The following is a 14,446-nucleotide window of genomic DNA, read 5'->3' as shown; positions in this document are numbered from 1 at the left end:
AGAGAAATAAGGAGATTTTCAACTGTCCAACCAAATGGACACATTTCTGCAAAAAAAAGACCTGAACGAGCAGACAGCCCCTGAGTAGCAGAACGGCCATGTCCCTGTCCAGGTCACTCACGCGCATCTGCCGGGGCCGTGCGGGCCTCCCTGCACAGGAGCCGACGGGTCGGAGCCACGTGGGGGCATCGAGGAAGGAGGTGAGACCAAAGACCCAGGCCGGGGGCCCCACGGCCGGATGAGACTCAGCTGACACCCAGCTCCTCAATTTCTGATTTGTAATTAAAGCTGGGTCTTGATCCTAGTGACTGGGGAGAACGTGAGGTCACAGACGCCGGCCTCAAAAGGGTCTGGAGAGAGAGGAGCTAGGCTTTCAATAGGTCAGTTTTATGGATCACGATAGGGTCTTACAGTGTGTGGCAGGAGATGGTGTGGATTCACAGCTCTTCCTGGATTAATTTGGAAAACCAGTTTTCCTGGTTCTGAGGCCCAAACTAATTACTTCTTATTCTTCACTGTCTAGGATGTTAACAAACCCCTGTGCCCAAAGTGTGCCCGCCCTGGGCTGGTGGTCTCTCCTGCAGCCCTGCCTGGCCCGTCGGGGTCCCTGGGCCTCTGGTCTCGAGCTGCTTCGGGCCGACTGGGCTTCGCCCTGGAGTTTCCTGAAAACTGCTGGCTCCCGACAGTCTGGGTTTGTGGTGCCGCCAGGCCCTCTTCCACTGCGGGGGACAGCGGGGGTCCCGTGGCCTGGGCCCAGCTTCCCCGTGGACAGCACTGGGGGGGCCCGACCTTCAATTCTCATCTCCCAGACCAGCGAGACCTCAGATGCTCCACTAGCTCCTCCACTGCGTCAGCAAGGGGCTTAAGCGGAACGGTCCCTGTGCCCCTCCTGACACCTCCTGACAAATGCGTTTTGCTTTGGGGTGGGATGGTCAGCTGCATGGGGGTCCCCTTTTCTCCATGGCTCAGCTGTGCAGCTAAGGCCACCAGGAGTGGTGATCAAGGGTGAGAACAGGCCGCTTCCCCGAGGGCCTGCCATCCTGGTGCAGCTGTCAGGGCCACATGGGTGACAAGAGCCCTCTACTGCCTAATTCTCGGATGAGATGGCGGCCAAAGCTGGGAGAAGCACCCGGCGCATGGCAGCCTCCAGCTAGAAGACACCTCCGCACCTGGCCTGGGGGCTCCTGCCTATGTCCCACGGCCCTTGGGGAGGCATGCGGGGAACAGCCCGCCTTGTTCGCCCATCACACCACCCCTCAGGGCTGGTCCACACTCAAACCTGGCAGGCAACTGATGGGCAGCTGTGTCCTCTGCAGCCACCAGCCCAAGCCATCAGCACCCACCTCTCCACTGACACTCAAACTGCTGGGAAACATGGCCACCATAATGCTGCAAAGCAGGGCAGCCGCGGGCTTTCTGGGGGGCCTACCTGCCCGAGTTCACCCCAGACGGCCTACTCACCAACCTCTCCAGGTGTAGCTGGTGCAGCCTACACCCTCGCTGAGGCACAGCCTCGCTTTGTGGCCACTCGGGGCTCCCGAGACCCCAGAGGCGTCCAGAGAAACCCAGACAAGACACTGCTAATTTGAAGGACCGCGATCAGTAAACGGCATCTATTTGTCTACACCCTCATGTGTAACACGCACAACGTTAAAACCCTAACAGGTGAAAAGCAGAATGAATGATGCTGAAGTCTGAATTAGTGATTTAGAAGATTGATTTGAGAAATCCTTCCAGAATGTGGTGCAGAAATGGGAGAACCTTTGAGGGAAACTACAGATTCAGCAGAGTCAATGGCTACACAATTGACTTTCCCGGATGAGAATGATGTAAAAATAGACTTGGCACTCTCGAGGCGGAAGGAGGCCTGGGCCTCAGGGGATGAGGGGTGCAGGACCAGTTACTGGAGCAGGACCTGGGCCCACACATGTTCTGGCCATTTCTCGTTTCCAAGGATGAATCATAAGTAAAACAGTATAAGCATTTAGACTGAAAAATATAAACAATGAGAAGAAAAGGAAAGAAAAGTGAGGAAGGTGGCCCAAGGAGGTGGGACCCTTGAAGTAGTTGCCACTCACCTCCATGAACAAGAGAAGTAGGCGGGCAGCAGTGGGAACATAAAGGACGACCAGAATGCAGCTGCTGGGCCTGGCCCCAGCTGAGAGCTGAGCACAAGGCCTGGTGTCACCCTAGGACCCACTGCCCTGACCGAGGACAAGGCCCAAGGACAACCTGCCAGCCGCCCATTTCCTCCTGCGTCTCCCCCTCCCAGGCGTGCACTTCCTCTTGCTCCACTGAGCTGACTTTCCCAAGACCCAACCTGCCCCCACCGCCGCCTCCTTTACCCTGGAGAAGCAGGGCTACCCCTCGGAACCCAGGTCCACGTCCGTCCTGCCTCATCGCTCAGTGGCCTCACGTTGACTTCAAGGCTAAAACTCCACCAGCGACTCCTGCTTTAGGCCAAAAGGGAGGTAGCGGTGCTGGACCCTCAAAGCGACTGTCTGAGATGCAGGCCTGGGCACTGAGGGAGGGCAGGGCAGGGGGCAGAGCCTGAAGCTGGGGGAGCTCGAGAGGCTGGCTTGCCACATGCCACATGGGCGCAGCAGCCAGGAGCTGTGGGTCCTGCCTGGGTCCCCGCGGCTGCTGAGCTCGCAGGGTGGAGATTCCGTGAGGACAAGGAAAGCACACGACCAAGGCTGTTGCCAACGCTGAGCTCATGTGGGTCTAGAGGACCTTCCAGTCCTGCGAACCCGTGTGGAGAGACGTGGAGAGCCAGGCCGAGGCCCTGTCCTGTGGAACTAGGCTGGCCCTACAGGGAAGGCACATTCAGACCTGCCCAGGAGGCTCTGAAACTGATTTGCAAGTCAATTAGCTGCTGTCAGGAGAGAATCAACAACACCAGTGTCCAGCACGCAATCAAAAGTTAACAGACTCCAAGTTGGTAGTTAGTAGCCTGCAAGGCACTAGCAGAGACAAAACAGGCTGGGAGCAGAGTCAGAAACCAGAGATGGCCTGAAGCCAGTAGATAAGAATGTGAAAACAGCTACTGTCAAAAATTAAGGGGTTTAGGGCTTCCCTGGTGGCGCAGTGGTTGAGAGTCCACCTGCCGATGCAGGGGACACGGGTTCGTGCCCCAGTCCAGGAAGATCCCACATGCCGCGGAGCGGCTGGGCCCGTGAGCCACGGCCGCTGAGCCTGCACGTCCGGAGCCTGTGCTCCGCAACGGGAGAGGCCACAACAGTGAGAGGCCCACGTACCGCAAAACAAAAACAAAAACAAAAATTAAGGGGTTTAAAAGAAAACATAGTCATAAGAGAAATATGAAAATGCCAAAGAATAACCAGATGATAATTTGAGAGTTTAAAAGGTAATACAGGGACTTCCCTGGTGGTACAGTGGTTAAGAATCCGCCTGCCAATGCCTGGGATACAGGTTCAATCCCCGGTCTGGGAAGATCCCACATGCCATGGAGCAACTAAGTCTGTGCGCCACAACTACTGAGCCTGCGCTCTAGAGCCCAAGAGCCACAACTACTGAAGCCTGTGCACTCTAGGGCCCATATGCCTCAACTACTGAGCCCACATGCTGCAACTACTGAAGCCCGTGCACGTAGAGCCCATGCTTCGCAACAAAAGAAGCCACTGCAATGAGAAGCCCGTGCACTGCAACGAAGAATGGCCCCTGCTCACTGTAACTAGAGAAAGCCCGTGCGCAGCAACGAAGACCCAACGCAGCTAAAAAAAAAAAAAAAAAAAAAAAAAAAAGGTAATACTGTCAGTCCCCTACATATGAACCTTCAAGTTGTGAACTTTCAAAGATGCGAACATGTATTCACAAGTCCAATCACATAAGTTAGTTCACGTGTCTAGCATACACTGTCATGTGCGTGCATCCTCTACAAGTAGCATGCTTCTGTGTACTTTACTGTACAGTGCTGTATAGAGTACAGTATTACAGTAGCTTTATTTCAAGCCCAGGATGTCTGGAAGCAAGCGTAAAAGTGTTGATGTAGCTGGTACTGCTAAGAAGCACCAAGCGCCAAGAAAGGATGAAGGGAGACAAGAGGAAGAAGAAGTAACTGAAGAACCGAAGAGATTCACGGACGATGCAGAAAATGGCAAGGGGATTTTCTTTATTTGAGGAGGCACTGTTAGTTTTTGAGGCACAGGACCTGAATGTAGAATGGTATATGAAGGTTGCAGCAGCCGTTCAGAATGCAATCCAGTGCTACCATGTCATCTATGATGAGAAAAAAAGAGCTACTACCCAGACATCACGGGATCGTTTTTTCAAGAGGGTAGGTAGAATTGAATCCAGCCAGGAACCAGAACCTGTGCCATCAACGTCGGGCGAGAGTGAAACTGCAGCTTGCCCTCGTCTCCTATTGCTGATGATCCTTCAGCTCTACCATCTCCCACCTCCTCTCCCTCCTCCAGTCAGTAACTCTTCTTGCCTGTTCACTAGATGCCAACCCCTGTATGCCAGCTGTTGTACTGTACTACTGTACTTTTCAAGGTACTGTAAGATTAAAATTGTTTTATTTTTTGTGTTTGTTTTTTAAGTATTATTTGTGTGAAAAGTATTATAAACCTATTACAGTACAGTACTATATAGCCGATTGTGGTAGTTGGGTACCTAGGCTAACTTTGTTGGACTTACAAATTGGACTTATGAACGTGCTCCTAAAACGGAACTTGTTCGTATGTAGGGGACTTACTGAATACAAAACAGATAATTTACTGGATAGGCTTTTGACAAAACTGACACTGTAAAGGAAAAAGTCAGTGAATATGAGCCCAGAACAACAGGAACTTTGCAAAGTGAAGCACAAGGAGAAGCAAAGCTGAGCAGAGCCTGGGCAGCCCCTCAGGGCCTAGGGGACAGCACCCACTGGCCTGACAGACGTGTGATTTAAGCCCCAGGAAGGGAAGGGGGCAGACACAATGTGAAGAAAATTCTCCTCATTGAAGAGAACTATAAACGCACAGGTCACAGAAGCCTAAGAAATCTCAAAGAGGATAAACTCAAAGAAAGCCACACCTAAGGCACATCAAACCAAATTGCTGAAAAACTGTGAAAAAGGGAAGAATCGTAGAAGCAGTCAGAGGGGAAAAGTCGCAGACAGAGGAGTGGGGCTAAGGGTCCTGCAGACTCCCCAGCAGAGACGCTGTGGGCAGAGACCGTGCACAGCTGAAGGGAAGACATCCACCAGCAGCTTCTGCTAAGAAATATTAAAAAACCAAATGAAACATCCCTCAGGCAGAAGAAAAATAACCAGGTTGCACACACAGGAGGGCAGGGGGCTGGACATTGTAAGCCCGTGGGCGATTTTTAAACACAGACAACCAGCTGTTTAAATGAAAAGTCACACGTTGTGGTTGCAATTGTTGGAATGATGGCTGCAAAGATTTAACAGTGAGTGAGAATACGTGGTTGTGGCTGGGCACATGCTCTCGTGGAGGGAAGACCCCACACGTGACCAGCAGGGACCCGTGGGGGTCCTTTCCTTCCCTTGTTTCTGTTCCAAACCATAGTTATTTTCCATTCAAAATGAGTGCCATTGGGGAGACTCTTGGTGCCTCTGGACCCGTGAGGGCCACACCCCAGGGGTGCGGGTGCAAGGCCTCGGCCAGTGTGGCTCCCACAGCGGTGATGCTGCACAGGCTTCCCCTGGCATTGGTTTGGGACCCTGTCGTCCTGCTGGCTGTAGTCCAAGCCCTCCTGGAGGGACAGACGCCCAGGCCACCCCTGGTGGACCACAATCCCGCCTACCCACCCACAGCGAACGGGGCGGCAGACCTGATGGGGCCACTGGATGCCGAGGAAGAGCCCCAGGGGAGGAGCCCAGCGGCTCAGCACTGTCAGGGCTGCGCAGTCAGCTCAGAGACCTGTGCCTTCCTGAGAGGGCAGCGTCCCCACCTCTGTAAAGGAAAACTGGAAAAAGCAGCACCCGCCCCCGCCCCGCGTGTGAGACCGGAGAGAGACCATCACCCTGTAGCCCTGGGGCCACGTGAGCGAGGACACGGCACAGCCTGAGTCAACCTTCTGAGGTCGGGCGCGATGCTGTCCACTTGGCACGATGACTTTGGCGGGCGGGGGCTTTGAGTTCTGCTTCCTGAGGAGGCTGTGCTGGTGCGGCCTCAGACTTTTGCCCAGTAACCCCGTGACCTTCAGCCCTGGCTGCAGATTCAGGTGCAGGAGCAGCGTGGGGCCAGCCCCAGGGAAAATCATTTCTCCAAACAGCTACAGGAGGGCCAGGCTCATGAGCTGCCCCCACTGCGGGTCAGCGTCTAGCCAGGATGCCCTTGGCACTGTTCTCTAGCTCCTGGCTTGGGCTCCCCCACTTTCGAGCTGAGGACGCATCCTCCTGGCACGGCCACCCGAGCGGCCCTGACCCCTGCATGTGGCAGGAAGAGCTCACATTGGGATGGGGCTGAAGCCCCTGATGCCTGGTCCACACGCCATGACCCGGATTGTTCTGGTACAACAGGATTCTCTCTCTGGCACAACAGGATTCTCTATCCCGGTGAGAACTCAGGAGCCTTTGTCTAAAGGCCACCAAGTGGCCGTGGGGTCCTTATGACCTCTGTCTGAGTGATGCCCGGCTTCCCTCCACCACCCTGGTCCATTGGGGCCCAAAGACACCCCTCCCCAGTCACTCCACCCTGAGACCAGCTAGGGGGCTCTGACTCAGAGACTAGGGTTCACCAGAGCAGTTTTGGAGATGGAACCCTGTTTCTAATAAAGCAGCAGGAGGCCTGAGGATTCATAATGCCGTCTTCGTGCCCTTGTCTGGCACACACTGGCTGTGACCCCACGGTGGGGGCCGGGTGGGAAGACGAGTTGGGAAGTGGGACCCCGGGCCCAGGAGACGCCCCTGAAGGAAGGGGCTAGGTGTCTGGGACTCCCCTGTTGGGCTCTGGGGTCCCAGGGCCTAGCAGAGGACATGTGTGCTCGCAGATGATGTTCTGCAGCCAGGAGCCCCGGGACAGTTATGCTGTGACCCCAGCTCCGGGTGGATCACTCAGGGGCTGGTGGGGGCAGCTCTCTGCGCCCAAAGCCGTAGTGATGTTCCCCACAGTGATGTCCCCTGGTCTGTGGCCGACGTTACAGAGATTAGAAAGAGCAGGACATGGTGGGAGGTTGGGGAGGAGAGTCTGGGATCTGAGATGCGTCTTTGCACTGACTAGGAGCCACTAGCCTGGTGAGTGCCCGCTCCACGCCAGGATGGGAGGTCCAGCCTGGCCTACAGTGGAAGCCGAGCACTGCCCCTCCAGCATCTCTCCTTGGCATTAGAGTGGGGGTCTGAGGCGGGGGTGGTGCGCCTCTCCAAGTAGACAACAGGCTGTCTCTGGAGGCCTTGCAGAACCTTCCGGAACAGCTGTGCAAACTGAGAGTGGGAGGAGGTGCGTGTGTGCTCACATCCTCAACCCTCTCCCGGGGAACGAACGGAAACAAACAGAACCAGGGACCCTCGGGATCACGGGCGCGGAGACGGGAGCAACGTTCAAGTCCAGGGGTGGCCAGCACTGTGGCCTACAGAGGGCCACGCGCCCCCATGAGACTGCCCTGCATGCCCCACGCTGCCTGCGAGGCTGGACACGTGCAGCTGGGCCAGGGGGCCATTTGTCTTCTTTGCTCTGGACAGCTGAGGTCCGGCCCCTGGGGGGCATCAGACCAGGCCTCAGAGAAGAGCCACAGCCCTGGGCCATGTCCCACCTTGTCCTGGGCATGGTGTGGGTGGGGGAGGATGATGCTCGGGACACACCTGGACTGAGGCTCCCAAGGCCTTGGGGGACAGAAGGCGAGTGCATGGCCTGCCTTTGGGAATAACGTCCAGGGCCGCAGGTTGGCAGCAAGGCCTTTCAAGGTCCTGTTCTGGCCCTACCCCGCCCAGTGTCCCTGTGCCACCGCTGTCCACCCGGGCACCAGACCCAGAATCAGGTGGAGACTCAGTCATGTGGCCTGAGCTGCTGGGAGCCGTCTATACCTGAGTCCCCCCCACCTGCCCCGGGTCTGCACAGTCCCCCATGGTGGAGGCGCCGGTGCCCCAGGCTGGGATACAGACTCAGCTGGGCTGGGTCCAGTTAGCGGGTCCTCATCCTGAAGCACCATGAGACTCATGCCAAGTGAATAAACAAGAACATTTCGACGCTGCTGGGTCAAAGGTCAATGTAAATATCTTCCCAAATCCTATTTTCAAGTAGCTGAACCCTTTCACCTGGACTAGTAAATGAAACTTCCTTCAAATGTGTTTTTTAAGTGATATGACAATTTGCTTTTCTTCACTGCTTGCCAAAGGTGGGCTTCAGATTATTTGGACAGAAAGTGGTTGGTGGTCAGTACAGCCTGAGGGATGTCTGGAGGGTCCCTATAGGCTCAGTAGAGTTTACAGGCCTGAAAGGGTCCCAGTGGTCCCAGGCTTGTAAAAGTGGCTGAAGCAGCAACTAATTAACGCACTGCAGCCTTGAGAGTGATTCTTGGTCACCGTGGTGACCACACAGCCTAAGCAGACCCAGATTCCTGCTGAGACTGTGTGCCAGGCAGGTCCTCCAAGTTGCCTTGGGGACTGGACCCATGTTCTCCATCAGCAGAGGAAGGTGGGAGCCTATGGCTGGGCATCCTTTGACAATGGAGGAAGGTCCAGCATGAGGCAGTGTCCATGCTAGTGGACACTCACAAGGATGCTTGAGCCTCTGTTTGGAGCTTCCTCCTGCAGCTCAGGATGATGGAGCCACTGGGCTGAAGTATGCACAGGGAAGGGACAGTGCAGAGCACTCCTGGCCTCCTGGGGGTGTCCCTCACTGGAGACTGTTGGGAGCAAGGGTCACCCACCAGCCAGGATTTTGCCCTCCAGCCAAGTCCGGATAGTTTACGGATAAACTGTGGTGCATCCAGACAGTGGAATATCATTCAGCAATAAAAAACGCTCTCTCAACCCACGGAACGACACGAGGAACCTCAAATGCATATTACTAAGGAAAAAAGCCAGTCTGAAAAGGCTATATCCTGGATGATTCCAACTATATGACATTCTGGAAAAGGCAAAACTATGGAGACAGTGAAAGGATCAGTGGTTGCCAGGGGTTAGGGGCGGGAAAAGGATGAATCCAGGGAGCACAGAGGATTTTTAGGGTAGTGAAATGAGTCTGTATGATATTATGATGGATACATGTAATTTTACATTTGTCCAAACCCATAGAATGCACAACACCAAGAGTGAACCCCAATGTAAGCTGTGGACTTTAGTTAACAATAAAGTATCAATATTGGTTCCTTAGTTGTAATAAATGTATCACACTAACCAATGCAAGATGTTCCTGATGGGGAAACTGTGGGGGTGGTGGTGGATATGGGAACTCTATACTCTCTCTGCTCAGTTTTTCTGTGAATCTAAAATTGTTCTTTAAAAGTCTATTAATTAAAAACAAAACAAAATACAACTTAAAATACTGGCAGCAAAAGCAGGTGAGCAGGGCTTCCCTGGTGGCGCAGTGGTTGAGAGTCTGCCTGCCGTTGCAGGAGACACGGGTTCGTGCCCTGGTCTGGGAAGATCCCACATGCCATGGAGCGGCTGGGCCCGTGAGCCATGGCCGCTGAGCCTGCGCGTCCAGAGCCTGTGCTCCGCAACGGGAGAGGCCACAACAGTGAGAGGCCCGCGTACCGCAAAAAAAAAAAAAAGCAGGTGAGCAGGTAGGGGGAGACAATCAAAGCATTTCGAGGCCACAGGGCCCTAAGGGCGGCAAGGACGGGGATTAAATTTAGACTTTCAGTTAGTTAACTGTGTACTTACCTGAAAGAAACAGAGTGTATAACTTGCTAATTAGGAAAGGGGGACTAATGGAACGAGAAAAACCTCAAAAGATAGCTTTTTAAAAAGGGCAAAAAGAATACACAAAGATGTGGAAATAAAATGCAAATGTACCAGCTGAGATACGTGATACTTAAAGAGCATGAGCCTCTTTGGAAAAAGAATCCTGCTCCGTGCTGTCACAGAGGCAACACCGAAGAACAGGACACAAATCCAGACTCTGCAAAACAGGAGATTACTATGACTTGATCCTTGGCCAACACATTTGAAAACTGATGAAATGGACAAATTCCCAGGAAAATGTCTGCCATTAAAATTGCCTCCAGGGACTTCTCTGGTGGTCCAGTGGGTAAGACTCTGCACTCCCAATGCATGGGGCCTGGGTTCGATCCCTGGTCGGGGAACTAGATCCTGCATGCATGCCGCAACTAAGTCTGCAAGCCGCAACTAAGAGTCCACAAGCCGCAACTAAGAGTCTGCAAGCCGCAACTAAGAAGTCCGCGTGCCACAACTAAGAGTCCGCATGCCACAACTAAGAGTCCGCAAGCCACAACTAAGAAGTCCGCATGCCGTGACTTAGAAGCCTGCATGCTGCAACTAAAAGATCCCGCATGCTGCAACTAAGACCTGGTACAGCCAAAATAAACAAATAAATAAATATTAAACAAAACAAAACACAACTGCCTCCAGAAAAAAACAGAGACTCTGCCTGTCTGGCAGCCACAAAAGGGTTGTCAGTGTCCACAAAGACCACCCCGCCTCCCCCTGGGCCAGGCAGTGATGTAGGAGAACCAACTCTGTCTTGTCTACGAGGGTGAGAGTAAAACCTGGAGCAGAATCAGACAAGGCCAGTGTGGATGGAAAACCACAAACTTCACTCACTGACAACATGAAAAACCCAAACAAAATGGTACCAAGTTATACCCACTAACATGTTACAGTATACACAGCACGACTGAGTTGATTTATCCTAGCAAGGTAAAATTGGTTCCATTTTAGCAGTGGTAATGTAATTCATGCTAACAAATTAAGGGCAAAAAAGTGATCTTCTCACAACTGGTGGAGAAAAAACCATTTGCTAAACTTCGACACCCATTCATGACTAAAAGTACCCCAAACAAAACCCATAGAACTTCCTAGTAAAGAAGAAACAAGAGAACTTGGTAGATATGGCCACAATAAACAACCAACCAAGCAAGCCACAGGTGGCTCCCCCAGGTGTGGGATGCCCCACTCCTGCTGCTGCCGCACCCATCATCTGGGGCGGCACAGCACACGGGCCCCTGGACACCGAGGAACAGAAAGATGGAGGCAAAACTAGCAGAGCAACGAATACGCTGTAGGTCAAACCTCCATAAACGAGGTGAACAGGACGTGAAAATTTCAGGTTTTCCTTGGGAACTGACAAGCGGCTGCTCACCTGGAACAGGATCTGTAGGGCCCCATGGAGGATGCACATCTGCCGTCCGAGGAAGACGAAGAAGGGCACCACGAGCTCCAGGAAGTGGTTGCTGAGGGTCTCGAAGCGGTGGAACCACCATGGGGAGTGGTGCAGGAAGTAGGCCATGGGGTTGGGCAGCGGCTGCGTCTGTGGGATGAAAGGAGGCCCGTGAGCTGTGCCTGGAGGTGGGGACCTGCCCTCCCTGGCCCTGCTCTGTGGTGCCCGCTGGTGGCCTTTTGGGGAAGTGGGGTGCATGGGGCCGCCCTGGCCGGGAGAGGTGCGGGGAAGACCGGCGGCGTGGCCCACCCTCCAGCAGCTCACACGTCACCAGGATGGGGAATGGTGGGGGGCCATGGGTCCCGACCTTCTCTATTCGCCTGGCTTCCTGTAATTCTGACACTGACCCCTTCAAGGGGACCCTGAGGGCCCTGGTAACGCAGGAGCTCAGATGCTGGGGAAGAGTCTGTGGTCAGAGCCCTGAGCAGCATGGGCACCAGCATGCCCCCCGCGAGGGGACAGGGCACAGGTGCAGAGGCAGGACCGTAGGATGCTCACACATGGTGGATTTCCTCTTGGAGGACAGTGGAGGCTGGGGGAGCGGGTCCTGGCCCCACGTGTGTGTTCCTGGGAACAGCCTCCACATGTGTGCGGGGTGGGAGGGCATAGCAGGTCCCCGAGGCCCACGTGTTGACTCAGCCGTGGTGCTGGCCGCCTAGGGCCCAGCTGATGGGCCCTGCGCCTCCAACCACAGGCCCTGTCCTCCCCGCTCACGCGGCCGTCCATGCTCAAAAGGGCCAGCTGTGCTGACACTGTGTGGGGTTGGGGCGGCCCCGGTGTGGACATCCAGCATCGGTGATGGGTACTGTGTGCAGGTGGCCCTCCATGCTGAGCTGGCTGGGGTGGGACACCAGGCCGCGGCAGCCCCAGACCCGGTGGATCCGCAGCACCCACCATAAGGCTAACTGTGCCTCTGCCGTCTGTGGAGAGTGAGTCCGTGAAGGGCGCCGCGTCTGCTGTGAGGACAGGGTCACTCCTTTCCACTCGCACCCACGTGGGTGTGGACACATGGGCTGTCTTACTCGCTGGGCTGTAACCACCCTGAGCGTCTCCCTGTTATCCGGCTCTAAAGATGCTCAGGGTCACCTGAGCCCCTTCCTGCTCCAGCCCGGGGGCAGCCGCTTCTCCAGGAGCCTGGTCCCTCTAGGTGGAGACGGGTGTTAGAAACCCGGTCTGGGCATTGCTGTCTCCCTGCCCCGCATTCCTGCTGGCCTGGCTCATAAAACTGCGTTTAACTGTTTTCTCACTCTGTCTTGGCTGCAGAGGTTCCCCCCTTGTGAACGTGGAGGGCGGATCAGACACAGAGAGGCAGCCCCTTTGGGGAAGGGCGTGCAGGGCTGGGGGGTGGGGGGCTCAGTACGGGCAGGGCCCTGGGGAGACACGGGGTTGGGGGAGCAGAACTATCGGGGCCCTTTCTGCTCAAAGGCCTGCGTTTCCTGACGCCAGATTCACCACATGACGGTTAACGCCTGAGTGGAATGAAACCACCATAGTCCTAAAACTGGAGATATTCTGGTGGTTAGCAGCAATTTCACTAACAACACAAAAAGGCAGCATCAAATCAGTTCCAAATGTTTCAGCTTTTTTAAACAACAGAGCGTTTCCTGGATACGGTGTGTACACGCATGTGTATGCGAGTGTATGTGGATGTGTGCACGTGAGAGCGAGGCTGCCGGAAGGCGCCGTGGCCCCTGGACAGGTGGGTGCTGTGGATGGGCCACACCGTGGGCAGCACTGGGAACGGTGACGGAGCACAGGAGCAGCCCCTCTGCCACATCTCAGGACCCAGCTCAGGAGGCGGCCCAGCCTCGGGCAGCAGAGGGACATGTGACCCTGCACGCTCTTCAGGGCTGAAGGCCCCACGTTACCTACAGCCACAGGCAGCTGGGGGGAGCGAGGCCTCAAGGGGAGCCACCCCCGCCTGCCCCCGACGTTGCCTCTCATCAACACAGGTTACGCCCACCAGACAGAGGGAAAGGGGAGCCTGGGATCCCCTGCACTGCCCCCCGCCAGAGGCAGGCGGGATGTGTGCCCACTGCATCCACTGCATGCCCACCAGCCGTTCCAGGTGGGAGGCGAGCCAGCTAGACCTTCCTTCTCTGTTCCCACCCCTTCACAGACCAGCTGAGGTTCCCCACCCACCGGGGGACCTTCTTCGCCCCCTGGGGCTGAGAGGGCCTGGCTGGCAGCCAGCAGGGAACGCAGACTCAGAGCTGAAGCACTCCTGAAGGCTCTCCTGTTCGTCCCCCTGCCCCCCCACCGACCCCCAGTCCTGGAGACGCCCAGGCGGAAGAGCCAGGCACCAGTGGGTTGGGACCCCAGTGGCCAGGGATGGGTGGGGTCTCCTGCCCATGAGACCTTTGGCCCTTGTTTTGCCCCTCCTGGGATTTCTGCTGGGCTGAGTCCCCAGACCTCCACCCTTGACCCAGAAGTGGCCGACACAGGCAAGTGGATGAGGCAGGCAAGGGGCAGGGCTCCCTGGTGCTGATGTGACGGGGTGGTTGAGGCAGTTGTCGGGGTGCAGCGTTGGCCTCCTCGCTCCGGCTCCCGGCGGGTTTAGGACACAGGTAGGAGAGAAGTGTCTGCAAGGGGCCCTCCTTCCCGCAGGGCCTCTCCAGGAGCCCAAGTGAGATCCCAGGAGGGAGGTGACTGCTGCCCGCTGCCCCGGGGAAGGAAATGAGGAAGACATCCTGCTTGACAGGTGGTGCCCCAGACCCAGCAGGAACGCAGGGCCCCACGTGAGGAAAACAGGTAGTGACAGGCACGCAGGGCAAATGTGGATGAGCTGACACCACGCCGCCAAACACCCTCGGGGTGATTCACAGGGAAACGATCCCAGCCTGCACCTGTGCCCCCACATCGCCGCACAGCCGCACCGCTCACCTCGTAGTGGAAGTCCATGCAGGTGAGGTTCCGCCAGCACTGGTCCCCCCGGATCTTGATCAGGCCCTGCCGAGGAGACAGAGAGGAATGTGAGCCACCTCCGGATGGACCTGTGGGAGTGACGGACCTCATGTGATGCCTGAAGCGACATGAAAGGGAAAATCTGAACGAAGTCCAGGAAAGACATGTTTAGGGTTTCTGAGGACTAAAAGTAGCAAACACAGGGAAAAAGAAACGCTTTAAAAAAAAATTGA

At 55.5% G+C, this 14,446-nt stretch overlaps 2 protein-coding genes across 9 annotated transcripts in view; one reads left to right on the top strand and one right to left on the bottom strand.

Moving 5' to 3' along the window:
- The window catches only part of CHTF18 (chromosome transmission fidelity factor 18), a 59,517-nt gene extending 54,968 nt beyond the window's left edge, over window positions 1–4,549 (top strand). Inside the window, exon 26 of the transcript XR_012326162.1 lies at window positions 524–4,549. The gene's annotated coding sequence lies outside the window, so the exon portion shown is untranslated. The remainder of the gene's footprint in view (window positions 1–523) is intronic.
- The window catches only part of LMF1 (lipase maturation factor 1), a 98,589-nt gene that overhangs the window by 10,384 nt on the left and 73,759 nt on the right, over window positions 1–14,446 (bottom strand). For 4 of the 8 annotated variants that reach the window (XM_073792528.1, XM_033839313.2, XM_033839316.2 and 1 more), the window contains 2 exons: window positions 14,193–14,302; window positions 11,232–11,399 (listed from right to left, as the gene is read on the bottom strand). In XM_073792528.1, coding sequence (XP_073648629.1) covers window positions 11,232–11,399; window positions 14,193–14,302 — 278 coding nt within the window. The remainder of the gene's footprint in view (window positions 1–11,231; window positions 11,400–14,192; window positions 14,303–14,446) is intronic. The other 4 variants (XM_073792529.1, XM_033839314.2, XM_033839315.2 and 1 more) reach the window with 1 other exon arrangement.

This window comes from Tursiops truncatus, chromosome 15, assembly GCF_011762595.2.
Source record: "Tursiops truncatus isolate mTurTru1 chromosome 15, mTurTru1.mat.Y, whole genome shotgun sequence".
Taxonomy (NCBI): domain Eukaryota; kingdom Metazoa; phylum Chordata; class Mammalia; order Artiodactyla; family Delphinidae; genus Tursiops; species Tursiops truncatus.
The sequence above is the reverse complement of the archived record's forward strand: the minus strand, read 5'-3'. Positions and strand labels throughout refer to the sequence as shown.